Source organism: Osmerus eperlanus, chromosome 15, assembly GCF_963692335.1.
Source record: "Osmerus eperlanus chromosome 15, fOsmEpe2.1, whole genome shotgun sequence".
NCBI classification, from domain to species: Eukaryota; Metazoa; Chordata; class Actinopteri; order Osmeriformes; family Osmeridae; genus Osmerus; species Osmerus eperlanus.
The window spans coordinates 10,977,632-11,004,731 of NC_085032.1; the positions used below are offsets into that span (position 1 = coordinate 10,977,632).

At 47.0% G+C, this 27,100-nt stretch overlaps 2 protein-coding genes across 10 annotated transcripts in view; both read right to left on the reverse strand.

Annotated features, from left to right (window-relative positions):
* Positions 1 to 16,467, reverse strand: part of cacnb2a (calcium channel, voltage-dependent, beta 2a) — a 47,117-nt gene extending 30,650 nt beyond the window's left edge. For 2 of the 5 annotated variants that reach the window (XM_062480067.1, XM_062480063.1), the window contains exons 1-2: positions 16,188 to 16,467; positions 14,956 to 15,048 (exon numbers count right to left, since the gene is read on the reverse strand). In XM_062480067.1, the coding sequence (XP_062336051.1) occupies positions 14,956 to 15,048; positions 16,188 to 16,259 (165 nt within the window). In that variant the 5' untranslated portion in view covers positions 16,260 to 16,467. Of the gene's footprint in view, positions 1 to 1,951; positions 2,395 to 7,961; positions 8,176 to 14,955; positions 15,049 to 16,187 lie in introns of those variants that run through there. The other 3 variants (XM_062480066.1, XM_062480069.1, XM_062480070.1) reach the window with 3 other exon arrangements.
* A 2,340-nt stretch (positions 16,468 to 18,807) lies between these two features.
* LOC134035209 (zinc transporter ZIP12-like) lies at positions 18,808 to 26,794 on the reverse strand. 5 transcript variants are annotated; one of them, XM_062480136.1, is made up of 13 exons: positions 26,645 to 26,794; positions 25,043 to 25,653; positions 23,545 to 23,868; positions 23,122 to 23,329; positions 22,740 to 22,897; positions 22,275 to 22,446; positions 21,938 to 22,110; positions 21,437 to 21,589; positions 20,861 to 20,947; positions 19,950 to 20,019; positions 19,603 to 19,761; positions 19,248 to 19,435; positions 18,808 to 19,070 (listed from the first exon to the last, which is right to left on the reverse strand). In XM_062480136.1, exons 2-13 carry the CDS (start codon positions 25,304 to 25,306, stop codon positions 18,942 to 18,944), a joined length of 2,085 nt encoding a protein of 694 aa, XP_062336120.1. In that variant the 5' UTR covers positions 25,307 to 25,653; positions 26,645 to 26,794; the 3' UTR covers positions 18,808 to 18,941. The 5 variants fall into 5 exon arrangements, with proteins under 5 accessions (XP_062336120.1, XP_062336118.1, XP_062336123.1 ...); XM_062480134.1 differs by having other exon boundaries at positions 20,861 to 20,956; XM_062480139.1 differs by lacking the exons at positions 23,122 to 23,329; positions 23,545 to 23,868; positions 25,043 to 25,653; positions 26,645 to 26,794 and having other exon boundaries at positions 20,861 to 20,956; positions 22,275 to 22,381; positions 22,740 to 22,758.
* Between the last annotated feature and the right edge of the window lie 306 nt (positions 26,795 to 27,100).

A 27,100-nucleotide genomic window follows, 5' to 3' on the forward strand; every position in this document is an offset into this window, starting at 1 on the left:
ACAAGTGTCTGCTCACAGACACCTCCTCCCGTCCATTCTTCTGTCCCACACTCTCACATACGTTCCATGTGCATGCATGTCCGGCGCCACGGGAGACGGGATGTGGTCATACAGGGGGGAGCGCCTGGAACTGTGAAGGACACGCCTCGCGCTGACCGAGCCCTAACATGCTGAACACACACAAACACACACACTCAGGGTAAGTTTGTGAGTGGGTTTTGTGAGCGCACACATCAACCCTACAGTCACTAATGCCAACCCCACCCCACCCCCACCAAACGGCACACACACACAAGGGGCTCAGCAGACAGGATAGAGAGAGTTTAGGATCAGCAGTGTCATGGATAGATCCAGAGTGTTTCTCTTCAGTTGGTTGAGCGTTAGGCTTTCATTTGAAAGTGTGACATCTGTCGCCTGGACAGCTCCCCTCTGTGACCTTAGGCCGACCGGCCTGTCCTGAGCGCCCTCGAAATACACGCAAACACACATACGCAAGTGCACACAAACAAATGTACACTAATTCAACACACATTTATTTCACCCACATGCATACACTCTTCACACGCACTCAAACACAGACACGACTGATTTGAAGCTGTCTAATTTGTGTAATTACATGTGCATTTCCTGATGTTCGCATTAGCTGATAGCACTGTACACCTCGTCACACACGGCCCATGGTTTGATGGCGGCTGTGGGAGATTTCAGTTAGTGTTTGTAATTCTTACAAACATTTTCAGTTTTTCTCGTGTCTGCCTTGAGTGTCAGATGGATGGCCTTGGATATTTTTTTGACCAGACTATTAGTTCTAGTTGTACCAGACATGATCAATCAAGCACCTACACTTTTTCACATACTTATCAGAACTCAAGACTCTGTTTGGGCTTGCGGCAGAGACACAGGAGCAGAAGGAGGCTGTGAGCGCCATACAGCCATCTCCTGTGTACACCATATGGGTGGCTTCACGAAAAAGTGGAGCAGAGTTTTCCCTCTGGAGGTAAACACACAAACACCGCCCATGTTTCTGCTCCAAACACACACACACTCAACATGCTCACAGCAGACATGTACAGAGCGGACAGGCACAACGGAGGGATAGTCACATTTTCGACAGAACGTCGATGTTTATCAACAGTCATCAGCCGATTTTGTGCAGTTCCATGTACTGTAACGCTCATGTTCATCCTTTACCACATACTGACAGGGCTTCACTCAGAAGAGGTAATTAGTGCTATAATTAAGGGGCTTGTTGGGGTTAGGGAGTGGATTGGAGCAGCTGTATAGCTCCATCACAACCCCCTGCAGGGAGAGATGGCCTGAAGCCACGACACACACAGGGGTCTGGGGAACTGTCCACCAGGGCAGGCGCCCCCCTCCCCCTGCACTAATTCTGCCCCGTCGCTACCCCCCCCCCCCCCCCCATCCTCAACTAGCTGATTTCATCTGAGCAAAACCACTCTCTCTCTCTCTCTCTCTCTCTCTCTCTCTCTCTCTCTCTCGCTCTAATCTCCCCTGATCCATCTGCCCTGGCCCAGAGTCAGAAATGATACACACTCCTGTAAACACACGCACACACACACACACTATAATACACAAGCACATATACACTCAGATAACAACTGCATGCACTGGACCTCCTCCCACAGCCACGTCCGCCAGACCTTCAGAGGTGTAAACCCGTAGGCTCCACATGTGGGATGACATGACACAGAGGAGGCAAACAGAGCTGGCAGGGAAGGCGATCTTGGCGGGACATGGCCAGATTTCATAAAGTGGACATGTAGTAGTTATATAAATTCGTAAATCGATAAGCCTCCCCTTGAAAGAAACATTGGGCACAGAAACAGCAGGAATCACTCTGGCCACTACCGGGTGAGAGGAACAGCCCCAAGCACCCTCCCCTCTCCTAACTCCCCTCATCCCACAGCTCGCCTCTACGTACCCCACTTACCCAGGAGACATTTTTACTCTTGGGTGGTTTAAGCATGGCAACAGGAGCAGAGATGACAGCGTGGACGGGGGAGGCCCCTCCTCAGCGACGCTCAGCCCTGCAGACGATGCCTGTTCGGGGGCCAGGAGTGAACGGGATGCGGGGTCGAGGCCGAGGGAGTGCCGGGCTCAGCCATGGGTCTTCTCCAGCCCTCTGAAGTCTCCCATTGAGATGTTCTGCTTTAGACGGCTCCAACATCTGTCAGGGCAGCCTTGCACATCCAGCTGAGACCGACGGTAACTCCACACACACACACACACACACACACCCACGGGAGCGGTGGATGGAGAAGTGCAGGCAGAAACGAAGCAAAGTAGTCAGGCGCTAACACGTTCCCGTTCTGAGTATCACACTGTTCGCTGTAATCCCAGAGTCAAAAGGAGAGAATCCCACAGTCCAAAGTTTCATCCACTTCCTCCTCGCCCTTTTCCTCTTCCTCCGCGTAGCCCAGAGTATCCTCCTGGACTGATTATGTATTCACGGTGGATATGAATATGCAAAGCCAAGGCAGGTTTGACCCCACCCCCACCCCTGCTGAGAGTCAGAGTAGGCAGCGGCCAATCGCGGAGCAAGGTCCTTCCAGCTGGCTGCGGCGGGTGGGCTTATGGAAGCATTAGGACGAGGGCAGGGATGCGGTGGCAAAGAGAGGCGGAGTCCTCCTGTGATAGGCAGATCAGGTTCCCTCCTCCCTGGGGTCTTAGGGCAGGTGAGAGAGCAGGAGAGCGGGTGTGTGTGGTTGGAGGGGGGGGGGGGGGGGGGGGGGGGGTCCACAGCTCACCTGGTGACTCACCACGGAAATATATTCAATCCCTCAGACCACCGGGGGCTTTTGTTTCCCTCTTCTCTTCTACTTTGTCTTTTTTCCTCAATGTGTCTCTCTCACTCTCTCACATAAATATATCTTATTGCAGTTTGATTCCATCTCACTTCCCCTCCCACTCTCCATCCCCTTTTTTCTCTCTCTCTCTCTCTCTCTCTCTCTCTCTCTCTCTCTCTCTCTCTCTCTCTCTCTCTCTCTCTCTCTCTCTCTCTCTCTCTCTCTCTCTCTCTCTCTCTCTCTCTCTCTCTCTCTGTCACTCTCTCTCTCTCTCTCTCTCTCCTGGGATTGTTTTCTCGCTTGGCTGGCACCTGTTGTCATGGCGCCTCCTCACCAAGAGACAGGTAGCCCTGACAGCCAATAGGAAAGAAGCACAGCAGAAAGCAGAGGGCAGAAAACTGGAAATTTGATTTCCTCTTTGTCTCTTCACTCCCCAAAGCTTCAATCTCTCTTTTCCTTGCCTCACTTCAGGCACTCCACATCTCCTGCTTCTTGACCGCAATATTTGCATGACTGTTTACTTTTGACCCCATTCGAGAACTCTTGCACTGAAGAAATCTCACTCGCCCATATCAATTCCACATTCTGTTTCAGAACACTACTTAGTAAATCACCATACTCCAATGCACTCAGTCTCCTTCTCCCCCCCCCACTCCCTGCTGTCTCCCGCCCTCCCTACACCGCCTGTTTGTTTACACAAACACATCAATTGAGATTACCTCAAAAGATCTGGGCCAGGAGTTGGAGCCCTCACTGCTGATCTGATTGAGTTCATTTCAAATGGGGATTGCAAACATTTGGCAAGTTTCCCTTCTAGACCAAAAGGCCTTGTGGATCATAGGGGACCTAACACACACACACAAACAGAACATAATACTATCTGAACCTTAAACTATACCCAGACATCAGTGGATATAAAATAAAAATCCAATCTTCGGATGGGGAGAGTTCAGGTTTAATGGTAAGGGCTTTGATACATCTTCTGCCTCTGTCACACTAATTAATTGAGCTCAAGCATCCATATGTGTTAACGAGCCTCTCCTGGTACACTGTGAGGAGAGCCTGTCTACATATCCAGTCTTAATTGGCTCCCGAGAAACATCTGTTCTTGGTTTACGTGCAGGCTGAGTAGCTATTGGTGCCCTAGCTGTCTGAGGGGCCTGGTTACATGGGCAGGGGGCCAACTTGGAGCCCCCAGTCGGCTCTCTGTAATGGTATATTGATGGGCCATTCCTCCCCGTGTTTTACACAGAGAAAAATGGCCCCAGGTTGCTGCTGAATGAGAGGGAGGGGCTTGCAGGGAGAGGAGGGAACGGTGGGGGGAGGGAGTGTGCAGGGTGGGGGAGAGAGAAAGAGTATTAGAGATGGAAACCGAGAGAGGGAGAGAGAAAGAGACAAAGAGATATGGTTTCAAATGGAATTAAAGTGCTGAGTGGATTTACTCAACTTCAGCCCTGAAATTGGAATCTGGAGCTGAGTACATTTGCCTGGTCGCTCTGTGTTGACCTGACCTGATACACAGCATTTAGTAAGACTATCAAGGTTTCTGAGTAATACCACATCCCCATTGTTACAAAGATCTTCTCAATCGGCGCAGTACCAAATCTTGGATTTACGAACTCTTTAATTAAAATAAAACATGTTCTACTAGGCAACGGTGTCCCATCTCTCACTTGAGTGCCATATGTTGTTTATCAGCTGCCTTGCAGGATGAAGTAACGAGAGGACAGTGTCACAAACTGCAAACATCACACACGCATGACGAAGCTCTGAATGTTTGAAAGTGGCTGCTTAATGCCCACAGACACCCTCCCCTAACCAGCACTTCTTGTCAGCATCATGGAATTTACATGAGTTACATGAGAATAGTGCTTCATATGCCCCCTTTGATGTGGGTTGTACAACAGATACCAGATGGATACCATTCAGAAGCTTTACTGCTAATAAAGCACATTCTATGGAGCCTTATGAAAATAAAAGAAACTGATGCTGTGTCAAATAATCTAGGAGATACTAACTATATTATAACTGATTTATGTTTCAATAAGAGAGAAGCAATAAGGTGAAGGAAGAATGAAGGAAGTTTCATTCTCATAGAAAAACAGTTTGATTACATAACCGAGGATCCTCTTCATTAGGTTACTTGTTATTATAGCTGAAGTCAAGCCAAATGCATTAAAGGCTGCTTGGCCACCATCATTCCTTCACTGTTTCCAGGCCCGCAAGGTTTTTTACAGTGTTCCCTGCAGGCCAGTTCAACTGATCCAGAACCTGTCTTCACAAGCTCCTCAGTCCCCAGGATAGCATCTCCTTGTGTCGTTGACATCAGTGTTTCCAGCCTGGTGAGCTACAGCACACACATTAGGCCACCACAGACATATATCACAGTTTCCAGTCGCGAGAGTGAGGGGATATATGATGTAAAATACATATAAAAAAATAAAATATCCATCTAAATCTGAGACATTCCTGTGTGCCTCTGTGGCCAATTAGCTGCTTCGTTTCCGGACGTTTCCATCCTATCTGGAAAGTGAAGGAACGCACATCCATTGCCAAGGAAACCCGGCTGCAGGCACACGAGGCCACGCTGGCTCGGGGCTCCGGGCTCTTATCCCGGCGGATGGAAAAGCGGGGATTCCAGGTCAGACGTCCGCCAGGGGAGATTAGCTCACCGCTGCGTTCATGAGCTCAACGGTTTTAGGGAAAAATAAAGTATTCTATGAAATGCTCTGATGCGTCGCCGTCCTCATGATTGCGTTGCGTGCATGGTTTCATAACATACGGTAAACAACAGAAGTGACTAGTTACAAGCAACTATGCTGCATTTACACCACAAAAGTGACCTTTTCACGTAATGAACAAAAACATAAGCATGCATCGCACACACACCAACCGTTATTCTAACATAGTCACACACACACACACACACAAACAGTACACAATAACCTTTATTCTAACATAGTCGCACACACACAAACAGCACCTTTATAAAAGGTCTCAAAGGGATTCACAACAATAGCTCTACTACGTCTTTAGATACTGACAAACTTTGACTGTCACAAAGGAGTTGTCTACTGTGTAGAAACACTGACAGGGCTAAGCTCTCAGTCCTCCCACTGTATTGTGGGTAACAGGAGAAGCTAGCAAAACAAAGGCCCAGTGGAGAGAGGGAGAGCAGAGTAGGTGCCTGCTGTCTCCAATTAGTTCAGTTTCCGTGCGGAGTGTCTGAGACCGGCTACTCGGCCCGTCAAACGGAGTCCCGTTTTGGCACCGTCTCCTCGCTCCGGAATTCCATCGCGAGTGGAATTGCGTTCCGGCCCATTTCAGGCGTAAAACGGCGGTTTGCTGCACCGTATTGAAACCATGTGAGAAGGGCGTCATAAAGAGAGCGGTGTGTCACGGCACGCCATCCAGCTCTCCAGGTCGAAACCACGGTCTTCTGTAAACCAATCAGGGTTGACACGGGGTTCGTAAAACAAACTGTGTGGGAATTGCTGTATGTTTGCCCATTCATACACACAACCAGGCCGATACACACTTTTTCAATCTCATACAATTCATCATTTTATAACCTGTATTAGCAATAATTGCCCAAATAACTTTTATTCCTTTCATTTGGATGTCCAGTATTCTCTTATGTCATGTAAATAGAGACACAACGCCAGAGCTCCACAGCCAGAGTTTGGCCATTGACTGTCTATTTGTGGTTCTGCTCAGGCCTAGCCAGTAAAAGTCTCAGCATGGAATGACATCACAACCTCACCAATAAATAGAGGCCAACGAAGAGTTGTGTCCAAATTCTATCATGATTCAGACAAAGGTGAACCTTCACAACTGCGCCAAAAGTTGTTGCAGCGCATCTCTGTGTGTATGTGTGTGTGTTTGTGCGTGCCAGTGTGTCTAATCTAAAGGTGTTACAGGGACATCTAGTGGTCAAAGTAGTCAGATGTGAACGGTAAGGTGCAGATACTGTAGACTGTAGGCTGTAAGGAATACTGTCGGTAGCAAACAAACTGGTATGTTGTTTTGAACTGAACACACAGGCAAAGAGACAGTGTCATCGTCAAAGTGCATAAAGAGACAGTACTTGAAGAGAAAGGACCTTGAAAGCAGGATAAACATGGATTTTCTGTGAACGTATGCAATCAAATACAACAAGTCAGTCAAACAGAATGTCAAAATTGCTTGATTGAGGTATGCCAGTCGGTGTCCTGTCTGTAACCCCATCTCTCATTTTCTTTCGAATCTCTCCCCCTCTCTCCCTGCCCCCTGCAGTACCTCTGTCTCTGCAGACAGAAGTAATGGGGTAGGAAGCCTCCAGTGTTCCTCCCGCTGCACAGCATTAGGTTGCGGTGCCCCAGACTAGCATGTCCTCTTAACCTAATGCTATCTGTCAGGCAGTGTTAGGGTCCACACACCGGCCAGATGGAATGAAACTGTCCAGCATGCTAAAACGCAGCCGAGCAGCGACGCATGAGTCTCCATCGTCCGCCCGACCATTTTCAGCCCCCAGAATGAATGTGGAATTAAAGATTTATCTAGTCTTAGTGGATGGGGGGGGGGGGGGAGGTAGGGGAGGGGGGGGGGGCACATTCAGACAAGCTCTGCAGAGATCTGCTTTAGCACTCGGAGAATTAAGGGCTCAGCCCTGCAGTCAGAGAATGCACAGAAACCAACCCCCCCTCTCCCCCACCCTTTCCCCACCTACCCCCCTCAGTAATATCAACACAGAGAAACATACCGCGAGATAAACAACGTGTGCAATCTTGGACAGACTCACACACTCAGGCACACACTGAGATACTCCTGAAACCACCACACACAAATGAACACTGGCAAAGAAATGCATACACATACACACTGTTAAATTCAATATGCACCAACATGAGTATAATCCCTTTGTCAAACAGCCACAGGTCTCCTTGGAAAGAGTCATAACAGAATGCTTCACATGAAAGTGAGAACACGCATACTAAGACATGCAGTGAGCCCCGCTTCCCTCCGGTGTGCTTAGAAAGCTGTGCCGTGTTCTCCTCTCTCTCGCTCTCTCTCTCTCTCTCCCTCCATAGCTCTCTCTCTCCCTCTCTCTCTCTCTCCATCCATCTCTCTGTGTAGCGAACGGAGAGCAGGAGACAGCGAGGCAGGAGGACTCACGTATGGAAGCTGTGCTCTCCGGCGATGGCCCAGCCCACAGCACGGCATGAAGGGGACCAGGGGGTGGAGGAACGGACGGCCGCCTCACAGACAGACACCCTGTCCGGCAGCAGCCTCCGCTCGGCTGCGCTCCATGGCTGCACAGTCAGCTCCCAGGAGAGGGGGAGAGGGGGAGAGAGGGAGAGGGAGGAAGGGGGAGAGAGGTAGAGAGAGAGAGAGGCACGAGGGCAGGAGAGACGGGAAAAGAAGTAGTGGAGAAAGAGAGGAAGCCCACCGCCCACCCCACCCCCAGCCGCAGGGGATGAAAGCAGAGGACTTGTCGTATCCCACGGCGCGACCCCCCCACCCCCTCCTCCTCCTCCCCCTCCTCCACGTGCGTCCTCCTCCTCCTCCTCTATCGGGCTCAGACACCAGGCGACTCTCGGCGGGACGCTCTCCATAGACAGACGCACGCCGGTGTCTCCTCCGGCCCCCAGCCCTCCTCCATACCCTGTGGCGAAGCACGGACACCGGGAGCTTGGCAGCGAGGCACGAGACTGTCGTAGTCGCCCCACCCTAAATCCTCATCTCCTCCCTGGAACGCAGCAAACGGCGGGTTAATTCCTCTTTCTCCCAAACTCTGCCGAATCCTCTGCAGTGTTGCTGTGTGAGCTGTGCCCGCCTGTGTGGTTGACTGGGTGACTTGGCGGCTATCTGGTTAGTTGACTGACTGGTGGGTTAGCTGGCTGGTTTGTTGGCTGACGCCTGGCTGGTTTGCTGGCTGGATTTGCAGGCAGTCTGGTTCAGGTCCTTGCGGGTGTGGAGGCTAAGAAGGGGCACCCAGCTCTGATAGGTTCAGACTCTACCGGAGAGGCTCAAGTGTCCTTTATTGACCGCTGTCCCTTCGCCGAGGGGGGCGTCACCTTCGTTAGACCCGCCTCCTCTCCCTTCCGTCGCTCCCTCAGGTCCCCTCACATGAATAGACGTGAGCAGGATTCTTCCTGGTCCTCCTTGTCTCTCTCTCTCTCTTTGTTATCTCGCCTCTCTGTCTGGGACAGAAGTGCTGTGTTGTTGACTCTGCTGGCACCGAGCTATGGGGCGGTGGTCAGGGCAGAGGCATAGGGAGCGGCTTGCTGGTGGATAAGTGTGTGCGTGTGTTTGTGATTTTGAGTGTTGGGTGTAAGTGCCTGTCGATGTGTCTGTGCGTGCGTCTTTGTGCGTGCGGTTGAAGTGTGTGTCTGCATGAGAGTGCGCGTGCCTGTGTCTGGTGCAGAGCAGGACTTACCCAGTGGTGCAGAGAACACTCACTCACACAGCCCCTCTGTCATGTCAGACTAATATTGGGCTTGAACCTTTCTTTCCCTCCTCCCTCCCCCTTCTCCCTATCCCTCCCTTCTCTCCTCCTTAACATTCCCTCTCGCTATCTCACCTCTCCGCTCTCCCCACTTCCTATCTCTCACTCCTCCCTCAACTCCTCCCTATCTTTCTCCTCTCCTCCTTTCCCCTACTTCCCCCGCCTCTCGCCCGCCGAGGGCTCTAACAGGATTGAGACCAGACTCAAATATATCTGCAACAATAAAGCCTTCAATCAACTACCTTTTTACTCTATTGCTCCTTCTTTCTCTCTCTGTCTCTCACTCTCTCTCTCTCTCTCTCTGCCTACCATCCATCCCCTATTGTCTTTGGGTGCATGTTAAGTGACTTTCCATCCGAGTGTTTTGTCATTGAAAGGGACAGACTGGAGAGAGAGGGGACAATAACAAGAGGGAGAGAGGGATACAGAGTTATGGTTGTGCATGCATCTTGGTTGTACAGTCTCCTCTGCATGTGGTGAGGCGGATGCTGTTGTCTGCTTACACAAGAGAACACACAGACTGAATTTCAATGGGCAGCCACGTCTGCCGGCTACAGGATTAGCTTTCCCTCACTGTGTTCCTCTAAGTCACACGCTCTAACTTCATGTCTTTTTTCTATAGTTTTTTTTGGTCTCCCCACCCTTCTATAACAAAGAATCCTTGCTTATGTTGCAGTCTTAGTGTGTATTCACAGCCATGTATTTCTGAGTCATTGTAGGCCAAAATGAACTTGATACACAACTTAGGTTAAACGCTGGCCGTCCTTTGTGTCACTTGTCCTTTGTGTCACCCCCCGTGGTACCCTCCTGTTAATACAGACAAATGTATTATTATTTATGCTGTGCAGAGGTGACATTGATGTGAAGGCAACTGCTGTGCTGTGACTGAACAGCAGGCGGGAAGCAGCAGGGAAGCTCACAGTAAGTACCGCTGCCCGTTCACAGGGCAAGGGCAACTCATCACTCCTCCTCCTCCTTTTCTCCATGTCCCTCTGCTTCTCAGTCATGCTGGTATCCTCTTCATACTCCCTTTTCTCTTCTCCTTACCTTTCTGTGCCTCACTGCAAGTCACCGTCTCTTCTCCTCTCCTTTTCCCTCCTCTCCTCTCCTCTCCCCTACACTCCTCTCCCCTACACTCCTCTCCTCTCTCTATTCAGCAGGTGCAGCTCAAAGAGCCATTTGTCACCAGGATAAGCTGACACTGACCAAGTGCATACGTACAGTAAATACAACATAGGGAGCCTATGGTGAGCTTCTATCACGTACAGAGATCCATCAGTCTCATCTAGTCACCTCCTAAGGGTTAGTGAAGGCTCTACAAGGCCCTGGTCAGACATAAACACGACCGGCTCTTTCATCAGTTGATCCATCTGCGTTCCATGTCCATATTTCAGTTGGGACAGTGTGTCAGTGCTGTGATTGAGGGTCGTCATTACAGCCAGTGACCCAGGCAGAGGAGCCAGGCAGGGGGAGAGGGAGAGGAGAGGAGAGATACCATCAGTAACTCTGTCACATCTCTGAACATCCTGTCTCTCTCTCAGAGGTGGTCATCACTCACCTGCTTGTGACTGGCCGTGACATTGACTTATAGGGGAACAAGAGCACGTCCTGGAACACAGTCTGAGCTATCTGAGTTAGAGCAGATCAAATCAGAGATTGTCCATCAGGGTGCATGGGGGGCATTCTACTCTATGTAATGGGTCTCTTACATTACCAACTTCAGTTATTACCATATGCATTGTCAAGTACGAGTACTGCGTTTGATTAATAATCATTAACATTTTACTTACACACTTAGGGTTACTTTATACTATCACTAAGATAAAGCAGTAATGAAATGATCAATCAACAGAGCGATATAAGTCATGGGCCCGGTGAGTCATGGCGATCTAAGGAGACAGCGTACCCCTGAGCGAGTGGTCAGGGGAACTTGGCAGGTCTTTAAGCACAGCCTGTCCCGCAGACTTTCTCAATTGATCCCAGAGACAAAGAGAGCCTGGGTGGGACAAAGGCTGCACATTCTACTGAGGACGTGGACATGTAATGGCTGCCAACAAGAAAATTATGCAAAAAGGAATCCATCCCACATTAAGGTAAACAAGACAAGGTCACCACTGAATAAGATCCCTTCTATGGTTCACCAACCGCTTGCCGATATGTGAGGGAGGCAGAGGCTTTCTTTAAATGTGAATTGATTAAAATCCGTACGATACAGTGACAACCGAATCCTCTTTAATCTGTGACATTCATCATTTCAACATGAGTCATCAAACAAGTAAACCCTGCCAACAGATGCCTGTTAGCATGAATACACTCATGAGCCCTGCCTTCGCTGTTGCATTGACGCCTGCAGATGGCGGTCTTGCTATGCTGCACGCACTCCATATCTGGAGAAACAAAAGGGGTTTTAGGCACCCCCCACACTGTGCATCCCTCTGGTAGTACAGTTACGGCAGGCTGAATGAATACTAACACTACATACTAGAGAGGTGTCTGAAAATCTCATTGATTCAGTGTCCTAGAGTTGCTGGTGGAGACACCGGTGTAGCCAAATTCCATAGGAAATGATGTGCTCTGGACTCGGTCCTAACTCTTCCCCTCCAAGGTCTGCGGTGTGCTGAATGGCAGCCACCCCATTCCTCCATACCTCCGAGTCCCTTGTGTTGGAACGGGAGACAGGGCGGTTGCCAGATCTGATAAGTGGCAGAGCCAATACGCATCTTACGTAATACTCAACCCCCCCCCATCCCTTCCCTCACCCCCCACCCATTTCCCCTACCCCAACCTCCCCCCATTAAGATGAGAAAACATAATCTGGGGGATACAAAGAAAAAGATTCTGTAATCAAGGGAGTGAGAAGGAGTTTCCTGCTTCCCCCATCACACTCCCTCAAACATGGCCACCCACACCCACCTCCCCCCCCCCCATATGTACAAGATGTCCAAGCATGGAAGCTATAGCAGAATTACAGTACACGCTACAACAGTAAAGAGTGAAATGCTCCTGAACTGATATCAAGAGATTCACACAGCCTGAGCCACAGTCACAAAAATACAGGGGGTGAGAAAGAGAGGGGGAGAGGGAGAGAAAGAGAGATAGAGGGAGAGAGAAAGAGAGTAGGAATAGGGAAAAAAGAGAGGAAGAGGTGGGCGAGAGAGTGAGAGTGGGAAGTCAAGTGAGACCTTTCACATAAACACAGCAGAGAGTGGGAAGCGGCAGGAGGTAAAGTATGACATAATTCCATGAGCATTATGTAAACCCGAGTTTCACAAACAGAAAATGCGATTATACCAGACAGCACATCAGACTGGCCTGCCATGGATTCCACTGAATAAACCTGAGACACATATAAGCTTGTGTTGGTTTACAATCCAATGCTGTATTGCACATTACTATATGTGGCCCCAGTATCTAATTCTGTTTTTCAAATATATTAATAAATGCCTACAGAGCCTCTGGAGACCTGCAATGAAGTCTCTTAAATCCCACAAAGACTTGGCAGGGCTGAGCTTGGTTCCATTAAGGCCCCAGCCGAGGGCCCAAGAGCCCTAGACAAATTAGCCAGCAGTGCCCTTCATGCTTTCATCCTGGCAATTACACATACACAGAAACACAAGGTATCAGCTAACATCCCCTCAGAAACATCCATCTGGGTTTGGCGGGCCGCAGAGAGGCGCACTGGCCTTTCCCTCCTCCGTGACGAACTGGCGGAGGCCGTGCGGGAGCAGAGAGGGACCCCTGGACTCCCACAGGCTGACTCGTCAAGTGGACGTGGACCACCACTGAATGTGCTCCACCTACCACAGACATCACTCTGAGCCCCGCTGGGAGGGGTTAGAGGTCTAAACTTTCTTTTCTTTTTGCTCTCTCTCCCTCTCCCTCTCCCTCTCTCTCTCTCTCCCCTCTTCTCTCTCTCTTTCTCTCTCTCTGGGCTAAGTACATTTTATTTTATTTCCCGTTTCAAACCCCTCCCCATCACTCCTTCACCTCACCCCTCTGTCTTTCTCCTTATTTCTACTTTGAGTCACGTAAGACTTTCTCTCTGAGTAGCAGCTTAACAGTAGTGCATGTTCATGATGCTGCCTGAGGGCTGTGATGGATCGATGGAGCAGTAACCCCTGCGATCCTCTCATGCACTCAGCACGCCCACGTCAACGCTGCCTCTCTGTCATGCCAACGTGCCACCAAATGAGAGAAACATTTCTTAGGGAAAAAAAAATGTAACTGCGGTTTTAAACAACATCTCTTAGTTTGAAAAGATGTGCCATGTTCACTGAGGTGGAGAGGAAGCACGCCGATGACAGAGCATAAGATCATTACGGTGGTGAAAGAAATCGTTTTATAAGCGTTCCAGGTATGACGTTAGTTTAAAGGTTTAGCACCCCAGTGTCATACTTGTGTGAAAAGTGAAAATAATCACAGCCCACATGATTGAGAGAGAAGAGAAGGGAAAATAAGGCATTCTAAACCACTATTATGATAAAACTCATTCAAAAACGGCATATTTACATTTATTGCCCAAACACATGAGTTACTGGAATGGATGCTATCCCTTCCCTCCCGTGAACATCTGCAAGAGGATATATCTGTTGATTGCCATAATGGAGCCCTATCAACCCAAACACTTTGGCAACTTCTTCCTTACTCTATTTCTCTCGTCTTCTGTCTCTTTTTCCCCTCAATCTTTCTGTCTCCCTGTGTAGTTTTGTTTCTCAGTTGCTCTCCAAGTAATTGAGTTTGGCCACGATGAATCAGTCGGTGGGGGATGACGACAGCTAGTCTGGGGGAGTTTGGGGGACGCTGCTTAATGAGACTGTTGGCATACCCTGGAGGATGGTGGGAATGGACATGTGGTCCTGGAGTGGGGGGTGAAGGGATGGGGGCGAGTCACTGAAGACCTCTATTACCAGCATCCCCCTCCTCCTACGCATCCAGCCACTTCTCATCTATCTGCCGAGAATATAAATACTCGATAATAATAGCCTGTTTGAACTTCCTCGCGTCTCACACAGTGCACATTTTCTGTATCCCTGAGACAAAACAGACAAACGGTTCACCGGGTACCATTATTGTTCCGATCCACTCTAGTTCACACCGGTTCTGCTGCCGCGAGCCCACCGTGCCAAAGCGGGAGGCCGTATCTGTGCTGCCTCCTCTTCCTCCAAAAAAGGCAGAAACATTTTTCGGGCAGCGGCGCCCATCCTTAACCCGTCCTATCCTATTCCCGTCAGGTTCATCTCAACAAAGACCAGACACCTTTGGTGCTTCACACATTGTGTACCTCAGAGGTTATGCTTTATAACAGGCTGCAGTGTGGAGGGCTTTCATCGCAACGTCTCAACAGGACATCTCATCTTTGATATATGATAATGACATGACATTTTTGCTCTCACAGGAGATGACCCTTAAAGATATTGGGGCTGTGAGTGAAAAACAAAGTTCTGCAGACAGTCAGAGAAAGAAGATACATCTTTGAAGCTTTGCAGAGTGTGGTTCATTTCCAACCAGATAAACATGTTATTTGTCCATCTCTCAATGTTGGACAGACAAGTGGGCAGTCTCAAGAAGACCGACTCAACACAATGTCTATCCATGACTCCACAAGTATCACAAGTTCAGTTGGTTTGGGAACCTTGTGCTCCTGATTCAGTTCAAGCCTACCTGTCGCACTAGGCTGTTGGTCGTGGTGTCTGAGGAGGTGCTGCCATCGGAGCCTTTGAATCTGCCTTTCCTCCGGGCTCCTTTTCCATGAGACTAGCGAGGGACAGAATAAAGACTAAATGAAAAGATGGAATTACAACTGGTAGTTATTGGAATGTTACAGTGTATCATTTGGCATGATCACAACCCCTGGTACTGATTCATAAGAAGCTCAGGCTCCAGTTCAGTTGTTAAACAAAGAGACCGGCAGGTACCGTTGGAAATACATGAAAAGGGTAATGTATAGAAATATTAACAACAGGAAAATTCATCATGGTGGACTTTATGGGTACCAATGTTTTTTTTTGTTTCCCATGAGAAATAAGGCATGCATACCAATTTTCAGACATTTTGGTTTTATGTGGTGGAGGGAAAACCATGTAGATTTAGGGTGTGGCCTATAGTGCCACCTATGGATGGCTGTGGCCCATTTGGGGTGTGGAAGTTACTCTCAGCCTGTAGTATCAATGTGCAAAATTGTAAAACCTTTACCAAGGAGGTCTTGAGTTATTGAGCAGTTAAGGTACATATATATAATAATGATAGCAAAATCAAATACAATAGGTTTCCCCCCTGACAGAGGAATCCTAATAACAGAGTTAATATTAGTTGGTAATGTGGCATGTTTAGCCCAGGACACTGAAGCACCACACATGTATTCACGTTCACGTGTGGCAACCGGAAAAATCTGGCTTTTTATTCCAATCCATCCTCTCGGGGCATGTAAATCATGCTCATAAAATGACAGCTTTGCTGTCAGTTACTTAGTAACCAGTTATGTTATGGTAACATTTCTATTATTTACCTACTAAATAGTCAACTTATTTTCAGGCAGTCGGTAAATAACAATAGCCTACATAAGGAAAAGAAAAACCTTCGGTCAACAACATATATAATTCATATTGAAGTTGAGAAATGAAAAAGTATTATTCTCAAGATAAGTTAAGTTGTTAAATTAATCAACTGTCTGGTGCACCTGTTGACGTGCTTTTCAATGGATTTGATATAGGCCATGCCACATGCCCCGGAGGCTATGTATCCAGTTTACTTTTTATCCTAGTGGAACATTTGGCGCTGACCGAATATGTACTGTAATTGAGAACAACATGTGTGCTTGCACAAACTACGCTGTGGAAGATGATTGATCGCTTACAACCAGGTTTTCTGCTGTGAAAAAAGCATAGGCTACTCACTTGTAGCACCGGGTTTTCGAGGGAGTCCATGTGCCGGTCCAAAGGTGTCTTTGAGGTGTTGTTTAGGACCATTTGACATCCGACTGTCTTGGAAATATATAACAACTACATTCAAGCGTACAGTATCTGCCTCTGTTATTTAACATGCTATCAAGCATTCTGGTACATCCTTGTGAGTAAATGAATTTAGTGGTGGAAACGAAACAGTTGGTCGAGTCTCCGCGCTCTCTGACGTATAAAGTCTTGAAGTTTGAGTCAGCCTGCAACCGGGAAGACTAAAGAAGGAGGAGCAGTTCTCTTGTGTTTCTGTCCTCACTCCCACACTATGCTTCCGAGAGCCCTCTCTGTTCCACGTGCTCTGTCAACTGCGTTGAAGCTGACCCAGGTAGGTAACCTCGCGCTTAGTCTGCAAAACACTCAGGTTAAAAGCGTTGGCAAGAAAATCGCACTTTTATGGCTTACAAGACATGGTTACATGGTTTTTATTTATTCATTTTTTACATCACTCACAGTGGGTGACTGTTTTATTAGTCAACTGCAAGCATTTATTACCTAAGATGGCTTTTTCTGTATGCTGTTTATGTTTGTGTCTAGACAGTGGAAATGTTCCTTCAAACCCCCAGTGGGTTTTCAAACTCTCTCAAATAAGCACACAGGTACATTGTATCTATTAAGATTTCTCAGTGTTCCAATGACTACATGTATTCATACATGTAGTCTGGTTTATTGGTATCATCCTCATGAATGTATGCTTCTAGAATGTCCATTATACCTACATTTCATGATGCACTTGAGACCTCATTGTCGTGACTTTTAGCCTGGGTTATCATGGCCCATGTGAAGATGTCAGAGGACAGAGACCCTTGGAAATGGTCCCTTGTAACATACAGTATGTATGTTTGGTACTGCAAGTGGGATAATTCCCACAGTTTTTGAATGATTCATTGCCCTCTAGTGGTTGTCTTTGCTTGTTAGACTGGACTTTCAACATGACCAGAGTTCATAATGGTTGATATTTAGAGAAGTTTCATACATATATCCCTCATATTTTCCTTTCCCATTGTGTATTTAATATTGGATAAACTACTGTTGGGCCAAAATGTCCATCTAACTATACAGGCAGGTATTTCTGTGTGTGTGTGTGTGCGCACGCTTGTCTGTGGCTCAATTGTCAAACAGTAGCAAATACTTTTAAGGTCAAAATGTACATTCATTAACTGTATTCTTTGGTGTTGCGTTTTTTTAAATGAGGAATAGAATGTATCCGTTTCATACCAGAATTGCATTTTGAAATCAAAAAGGAAAGGAATGGACTGCATAGCTAGCGTTTCCCATTGTGTGTCGGTTTTAGCCTTTCCCGTCTGATCCCCATTCTGCTCTGTACTCATGACTTTTAACCTTTTCCTCTTCTTTGGAAGTTCTGTGCCGAGGGAATGATGATGGCTGCAGATACAGGGTGAGGTCACGGCACATAGCCAAGATTAAAAGCCTTTCCTTCCTGCCCAATAACGCCTTTCAACACACAACCTTGATGAAGAGGGTCTTTAAAACAAAATATCCGCAATTTTAGCATGCACACACATGCACAGAAACACAAATCATGAAACCCATTCTTTTCCCGGATATTCCAAAAGGGTTTACAATCCAACAATTGGCTAAAATAATGCCACAAACGTCCTTCTATTGTTAGAAATTGACTTAGTGGGAAGTAATAAATGCTGACAGCTGGTTTCTCCTTGCTTTGACACATGCTGATGGAGAAAGTGATACTTTTGAAGAGACCAGGTGATGTTTCAGCAATAATTCAATAAATCACCATCCGTTTTTTTATTATATGCCTGGACCATTCACTAATTTATCATTCATTCATGCATTGGTTCCTTCAAGTGAAACTACGAACCACATTTGTTTATATGGCGTCATTTGTGTGGGTTAGGGTTAGGGTCTTTGAACTTGTAAAAATACTTGTTTTTCTTGGTGCTGTTGTACAGCCATGAGGGCCATCACACTTGACTCATCTTATATTCCTCTCCCTCCTCCATCTCTCTTTACTGGCCCGCCGAAAGAAAGAGAGAGGGATCATTAGAGGAAAAAAGTGACAGTGTACCAGAGAGAAAGATGGACAGAGCCCCCCCAAAAAGGGAAAGAGACAGCACAGAGAGCACTGTGTGGGCGCTCTGTAGGCTCCAGCGTGTGGAGGGGGACGAGCAGGAGGATGAGTCAGCCAGCACATTGGATGAGGGGAACAGGGCACCCAGGTGGGTGGACCTGCCTCCATGTTGGCTCAGAAAGAAGAAATAAAACGGAGGCTTAGGGGCTTGGTTTAAAAAAGGAAATGGATTGCAGTTCATTTGATTGTCGGTGGCAACATACATCTTCCATCAATAGGATATAATGCACTAAGAATGTACCTGTTTTAAACATGTGTAAAATCGTACAACACTAGGTACCATAAAGGTGTGGAAAAAGACTTCAGGTGTCATATATGATATCTCTTAATACACATACAAAAATAAATCATCCTCAAATGGAAAAAACTAAAGATCTAAGCTTACACATTGCATTCTGAATGACACAAAAGTAGGACTCTGTCATCACTTTTGAGATGTTTTTGACTTACGATGTTTACTGTAAGTATGACCTAATAAAATAACGCAAATAAAGGATGGCAACATTGTAAAAAAGCTTGACCCTACCAGTACCATCAATTTATATGTGTGCATGTGAGAAAAGAAAGAGAAAAAGATTGAGTCCTTAGAACTTGAGTTGATGTTCAAACAGAGCCAGGAGCAGCAGACAAGCCCATCCCATGAGGAGACCAAGGTTCTGCAGGAGGAACATGACAAAAGGCCTGCTGGTCTTCACACGGTTCATCTCCGGAAGCTGGGAGAGACAATGAGAGAGAAAGAGAGATACAGATGTATAAAGAGAAAAAGACAGGGGGAGATACAGGGAGAGAGATAAAGATGTGGAGTGAGACATGTAGAAATAGAAAGAGGGAGAGACATGAATTGGGGATGAGATGTCAATACTTTTTCCCTGGCCATCAGTTAGTCTCACCATCTCAACGAGGGACAGATAGAGGAAGATCCCAGCAGTGACAGTGAAGATCCACTGCTGGACCTCGGTCTCCGTGGAGACGAACAACCCGATGTAGAGGCCAACAAAGGCTGTCAGTGCGCTGAAGAGGTTCATCAACACGGCGTTCCGCACAGAGAGACCTGAGCTAAGTAGCACCGCAAAGTCACCTTGGATCAGAAATGGGTCCATTTGGTTATTGCAGGATAAGTGTGTGTACTGTTGTGATCTCAAGAGTTTAAAGAAATGTAAAGGTTTTTTCGAATGTATTTTGTAACTCAGAGAATAAGATAACAGAAAATGCCCCAGTGGGATGTGTTGGTCTGTAATTTTGTACCCATTTCATGTGGTATTTCATGGCACAGTATGGCCACGGTGGTTGCCATGCCCGTCTCTGCAGATGAGGAGAAGGCTGCACCCACCACCAGACCGTCAGCAAAGTTATGGAGGCTGTCTCCAACGATTACCATCAGAGCCAGCAGAGGAACCCCCTGTCCTGCAAACACAAAGACCGACTGTCTGGCGCCTCTTGTCTTGTCTCAGAAGTCCCTCCCATTGACTGTGATAATCACTACCCAAGCTACTAATTACACTCCACAGTACTGAGCAGGACAGAAATCAGTGAATGAGAGTGGGTGCTGTGTGTGTGCGCGTGTCTGTGTGGTGTGTGTGCACGAGACTTACTTTGCATAGGTGTACTTGTGCCTGGCTCATCAGAAGTTATCTCTGTACACTCCAAGTCTTCCACAGTTTCCTGCAGGAGTGATGGACACAGAAATCACCCGTGTTTCATCTCTATATTCACTTTCATATAGTGAAAATGTATCTATGGTCTCCTTTCCATGTTCTGTAAAGTGTGCACATCATCACTGTACAGAAATGCACTAAAATGGGTCGATTTTGAAGTATCCTCCCAGTGTTCATTGGATTATCCTCAGAAGGCCTGAATGACTCAGCACTGGCATCAAGCTTTCCTACCCACACCATGCCATGATCCTCTTTCACTGCCGCCTACAGTGTTGTTCTCAAACCTGTTTGTGAAACAACTGGAACATGTCTACAGAGTTTAGAGAATTGAAGTAACTTAAAACCTACTAAGGCCTATGCTTTTTTACACTCAGCCCCTATGTATTCCCACCCAGCAGATACCGTTGCTGCACTGCTCTATCACACCACTGATGTTTGCTCTGATTCACACTTCCCAAAATGGAGGATGGAAATCAATCACTTGGAGATCAAGTACTGGTTCTGTTGGCCCAGGTCAAGGTGGCAGGCTGACAGATTAGCAATCTAGTCTAATTTCAAACCCTGTGATCAGGAACACAGCTCTTCTAAAGCAGCTTCCTGTTTTCCTCAAAGCCATCAGCATTGCTGTTTCCCCTTTAAAGACAGCTCCTGTCTAAACAAGATCATCTCCGGGATGTTTCCATTTGCTCTGAGGCCCCTTTCTGTGCCCACTATAGAATTAATATACTGTGGCTTCTGTCCTCAGTCACTGTTTGTTTATTGAAGCAGTGCCTGCATACTTGTTGGATTGGAGCAGGGCTGCTTGTACGGGTGCTGGGAAGAGACAAACTGGACCAAGAGAGACTCACCAGCTGCATGGTGGAGATGGACTTGCCCCTCTGTGACTGTCCGTTGCAGTTGAGCTCCAGGGGGAGGTCGTGGGAATGGCCCATACCCTGGTGGCCCTTCAGGGACAGAAGAGGTACGTTAAACCCAGTTCACACAGGACAGCAGCCACGAGGCACTAGTTTTGGAACATCCATGTTGCCATGACGCCATGACTCTTTCATGTAGAATCTTAAAAATGTCAACTTTTAATGTTGACATTTGCAGTCACTAAACAATAGAACTAAATTCTGAAGTGCCTTCACAGCTGTGGTCTGTTAATCTGGCTTTAGTTTCCAGGCTTGATGGATGGTTGCATGCACAGTCAGCTGGTTCCACCCCAGGTTCACAAGGAAGCTAGGCTTAATTACACTCGTGACAAATCGTGACTCACTTTCTATTGACAAATAGTGACTAGTTTTCTGATGATTCAAATTGGCATGGAAAGTGATTCCTAATCAGGCAACAGCAAGTACAGCATATCTGTTGTTTTTAAGCATACTTTGTCTTATTGATTTGTTTTTTGATTTGTTAGAATACACACAAGAGAACAATCTTACATGGCTGTGAGAAGGCAACACTAGGGAGAAGACTCTTTCAATGAGGAAAAATCCATAGATGCCAGCAATGATCCCCAGAATTTTCCACAGATATTCCTTGCCCTCTGTAAAGTGATGATCATCATGGTGACTGTCATCATGGAGGCCAAGGATCTCCAAAGGAGACAGGAAGAGAAAAAAGTGAGACATTTACTGATCAGCCTGAAACATATTGTACAGAACATCCACATTTTAGGGAACAAAGGTGAAATGTATTGGAAGGCCAAAGAATCCCCCGAAACAACCTTTCAGTAGCTATCAAAGGCAAGAACCTTTGTTTTATTAAATTGTACTACGTTGAACCATGAACAGTTCTGAAAAGCTATTTCAGTGTGTTCTCCCACAGGGGTGACCAGAGAACCCACAACAGTTCTCAGGGACAGGAACCAGACTTGAGAGAGTTTGTAACAGTGTACCTCCGACAGATGGCACATCTACCCTTGATGGCAGCATGCCCTCTACCTGTGGTATGAGGTGCAGCAGAGCATCTCCTGAGAGAGTGCCCACTGCCAGGCCCACGAAGAGCTGCAGGATGAGGGCGTAGGTATCCTGGCAGGAGTTGAAGAAGATCAGGCAGATGCCTAGCATGGAGCCCACCGTGATGAGCAAGACCGCAGCAGTGCTGTAGCCATACTCTACACAGACACAGAAAGAGAGAGAGAGAGAGAGGGGGGGGGGAAGGAAAGAGATGGAGACAATGTCTGTCCCAGACCTCTGTCAGGACTAGTGACTAAAGTGACTAAGTTGTTCTAATCGTGGCCTGTGGTGAGTCCTCTCAACGTGGAGGGTAGAGCCTTACTCTCAATGGCGCTGGGTGGTGATCCTCGTGCCTTCAGCTCTGAGGGATCACAAGCGTTGCCTAGCAATTGCTGGATTATGGCAGGACACAGTTGTCTGAAGTGATCTCTGGATATGGGTAAACGAGGATTCAGAGCAAAGATATCCACCAGTTCATTGGCTGAGAAGCACACCTGGTGATTATGAGAACACCAAAAAATATATAAATCAATCAAAAATTTTCAACAACTGACACATTTTTAAGCCATACATTTGTTCATCAGTAGCTTTTTTCCCCAGTTTCTTATCTACATTATATCTAAACTTGTCAGTCCCTGTGATCTCTAGAAAATACATTGTTTCATCCTCCGAATACTTATAATAATAATTTTGATCTTCAACATGGACCGAACAGGCAAAACAGGATAGGTGAAAGCTGAGTTAAATCCAATGTTATTAGACAATCTAAATAAGGCTTCAGTCTCACATGGGCCCAGTCTGTGCTGATGCCCAGAGGTTCATGGGCGCAACCATCCAATTGATGCCTTGAAACTCTCTGGGCGGTGCCTGTGACGCTCCGCCTGGCCCTGCTGTGAGAGTGAGAGGCTCCTCCAACACCCAGCTGATGCAGCAGCTCTTCCAGATCTGAGGAGAGTGACATCATCACTGTGGGACACTGACAACATCAAGCAGTGACTGTCTTAGATTCCTGTGGAGGCGATGTACTGTATTATTGACAAACACAGATGGACTTAGATGCAATCTAAGTCCTAAACAATTACAAAATGTTCAATTCAAGTTTCAAAATATCCCACACATTTCTGACTCCCTACCCAAAATTTCCATGAAAAGACGTTTCATAAACAAACCTATGATCTGCAGGTTGCTGGTGCGGTTGAGGGACTGGAAGATGTACTCGGTGAAGAAAGCAGGGGAAGGGAGGTTCCTCCTGCTGAAGCAGTGCCCCTGCAGGGTGTGACTGATGATGGCTGCAGCAAGGCGGGGCACAGCTGACAGGTCGGCACCCCGGCTGTCCGTCACCCCGACCTCATCCATCAGATTGGTGGCGTCTACACACTGTGGGTTCACAGCCAACAACCACCTTCAGCTTTCCCCAGCTGTACACTCCTTGATTACATATAGTCTTTTTTACATATCTATACATGGTGTTGATGAAACACTTCCAATATTGCCTGTGGTTTCAACTTGAACATTTGTGTCACAAATATGTCATCTTACTAAATATGAGAAAATAGAGATATTTCTACATGTTTACGAGGGCCGGTTTGTACCTGTGAGTGGGAGGAGGTGGTTGTCTCCAGGGCATGACCTTGATAGTGCTGGTTAATGAGCTGAAGAACACTCTCTGTCTCATTAGAGGAGAGGAAGTGTCTGTCCTCAGTTGGGTGTAGGTTGGTGAGGGCCTGGCGGTAGTCCTCATAAGAGAGTGATGAAGAGGAGGACGAAGAGGAGGAAGCGGTGTTGGGACTACAGAGGTCCTGCAAGTTGATGATGTAGTAGAGCAATGCTGTGGAGACTCTGAGGTAGTCCTCCTCGGCAAGGTACGCCTTCCCATCATCCACCAGGACAGAAAGGACCATATCAGGAGAGAGGCACTGTAACCATAGCGATAGAAGACAACTGAGTGGGAAGAACTGGGAAATGTGTACTGAGATGCTTAGCAAATAAATACTTTACTGGAAACAAAATGAGTAAGTAACTCAGATACACCCCCTCACTGACCAAATACAACTGAAATAATTAGTATCTTGCTGGTTACATAATATTATATGTCCATTGATTAGTAAACAGTGATTCTGAAGTGTACAGTAAGTTTAGTCAGCCATATGTTACAGTATACAGTATGTGACTGTTAACTGGTTTCCTTTTGTTCCATTTTTGTCTGATAATGGGTCTCTTGTTTCTGAATGTATGGCATTCAAGAGCTCCTTGTCAAATGAAGGCTTTTGTGTTGAGCTGATCACAGCCCTGGCTGAACCCACACATAAACACACAAGAACTCAGAAGACCAAAAGAGTGGGCGAAGCACTAACCTTTCCAAATATTTTCAATGGACTGTTGAAAGTTGAACAATGAAGTAAAAAAAATGGAGAGGGATTTTCTATTGAACTAAATTGTTTTCCTGTTTTCTAAATCCACTTTGCTCAAGGGGAACTAGAACACACACAAACACACACATGCACTACCCCACCTGTACAAACACATGAAACCAAGTGCCTCATAGATTTCTCTCTATATAATGAGTTCAGTCAAACTGAGGGACGTCGAAAACCACTCAGCATGAATTCCTCCAGAGGTCAGGTCTTTGAGCTTCCACACACACTCACATTCCAACCATAACAAGCAGGAGGCCAGAATGACCAGGCAGCATTATTGCACATGACAAAAATACTATAGAAACTTTAGTGGCTGTTGGCATGGAAACCACGTGTTAGCGCAATATTAATATTAATTGCAAAAATCTTGTCAGCGTTACAGAAATGTCATACAATGCTCTACAGCTGTCAATGCCTCATTCACATCTTCCCTCTATCATTAGTAGATTCACAGAGAGACCGTTAACAGCCGTTAGAGAGTACCAATTCATGGAGAGACCTTTAGCATCCGTTAGAGAGAACCAGTTTATGGAGAGACCTTTAGCAACCGTTAGTGCGAACCAGTTCACGGAGAGACCTTTAGCAACCGTTAGTGCGAACCAGTTCACGGAGAGACCTTTAGCAACCGTTAGTGAGTACCAGTTCATGTGTGAGAGTACGGGCTGAGTCTTACCTTCTCACAAAGCTCCGGTGACCCACTGATCCGTTCTGGACAGCGTACCGTCTCGAGGAGGGTGGAGAGCAGGACACCTGTCTGGTTCCTGCGGAGCTGAGGCTGGCTCCCTGGCCCTGGGGGTAGAGACAAGACCCTGAGGCTGTCCTGCAGGTAGCCTCGCTCCTGGCCCATGCCCTGGGTCTGCACCCCCATAAGTCTCCCTGTCCCCAGCACAGTCAGGTGCAGCAGCAGTGTGGAGAAAGCATGGCCCCCGAGCCACATGTTGCCACCCGGACCCTCAAAGTCCCTCACACTCACTGGATTGTCTGAGGGTTAAAGAAACCGGCAAGGAGGGGAAGAGAAGGAACAGATAGCTGAGAAAGAAATACTGAGAGAAAGTGAGAGGGAAACTAAAGGAAACAGTTTGAGGTAATGGAGGACTAACGAGGGAAAGTAGGAGAGAGAAGGGATAGTTGTTAGGCAGGGAGGCAGGAAAGAAAGAGAGAGAGAATGTTCTCTGGCTGAGGGAGGCGTTAATAATGGGTTTGCCTAATCTCGTGGAGGACTGCAGGAGGGCTCTGCAGGCACCCTTTACCCGAATTAGACCCCATAGCACTAGGATGGCCAGCCTGGGGAAAGAGAGAGAAAGAGAGAGAGAGAGAGAGAGAGAGAGAGATGGTCAGCACAGAGCAAGGGCCCCTCAGACCACAACAAAAGGATTAGTGCAGGGAAGTGAGAGAGCATTGAGGCAGGAAGAGGGTGGGGGGACAGGGACAGGGAAGTGCTTTGATTTAAAAAGGAGTAATTATCTTACAGGGTTCAAGCTTACAGTTTGTTGACTGTGATACAAGTACAAAATGCCCTTCCACAGAAACTTAAAGAATTAAGCAACAGAAAATTGTTTTCCTTCTTGGGAAAAGCTGCTATGTGTGAAATGTAAGCTTTAGCTCAGACTGAATCAGTATTTCTAAACTCTTTGCCTCACAACTGAGATTTTTTTTTCTCTCCCTCAGGCAAAGAAAGAGAGCAATCTGCAGATGACGAAGCCATTTCTAAAGGAACAAACAGTACAGAATAGTTTATAACAAAATCACAGTGAGCACTTTGCATCAACACAAGATATGTAGAAAAAGAATTGTATGCAAAAAATGTCAGTTGCCTCCTTTTTAGATATGAATCAGACATCCATGTTGCTGTAAATCAGATTATCACACTGAGTCTAAGTGTAAGTCTACAGCTAAAATGGTTAGAAAAAGACAGTACACTTTTTTTAAAGCTGTTTTCTAACCATCTCGCTCAGTATAAACATGAGAGAGATGCAGAAGTCAGCAGTGTGCTGAGTAAGAGCCCGTGAGCTGTTTAGGCACTGCTCTGTGGAAGGTCCCTGATCCCAGAGATAGACTGTGTGATCCCTGAATCATCACGGATCAAATGCACAAGTGTACGAGCATATAAACGCCAACATTGCATCTCTCAGCTCTGCTGCCAAGATCCGTACATCCTCCCACATTATATGCAAACCAGAAGAACATACACTTCAGCAGCAAAAAAAGAATGAAATAAAGAAGAGTCATTCTGAAAATAGAACTAAAAGAAAACATGCTGGGTAAGGAGACCTACCGCTTGTTCCTCTCCACCTCTTAGTAGCTCAGCGGGGCTGTTTATCTCCTCAGGTGGTTGCAAGGAGAGAGGACTTGTTCAGGGAGAATTCCAGAGCATTGGTAAAACCCTCTTATGAGAAGTCGGAATTGTGTAAGCTCCCAAGGATTAGCCACAGCCTTATAGGGCTCTTGTTACCATGGAGAAACCTGCCTCATTGCTACAATGAGGACACTGGGAGCACAGACAGAGGGGTGGCTAGGACACTAGCAGGAGAGTGGCAGTGGTGGAGGTGACCTTAAATAATGATGAATGCCATACAGATTTTTAATTGGTTGTACAATCTGAAAGGTACACATGGCATACCATAAAGTCAGATAGCTGAGCGGTTAGGGAATCGGGCTATTAATCAGAAGATTGCCGGTTCGATTCCTGTCCGTGAAAAATTACGTTGCGTCCTTGGGCTAGGCACTTCAC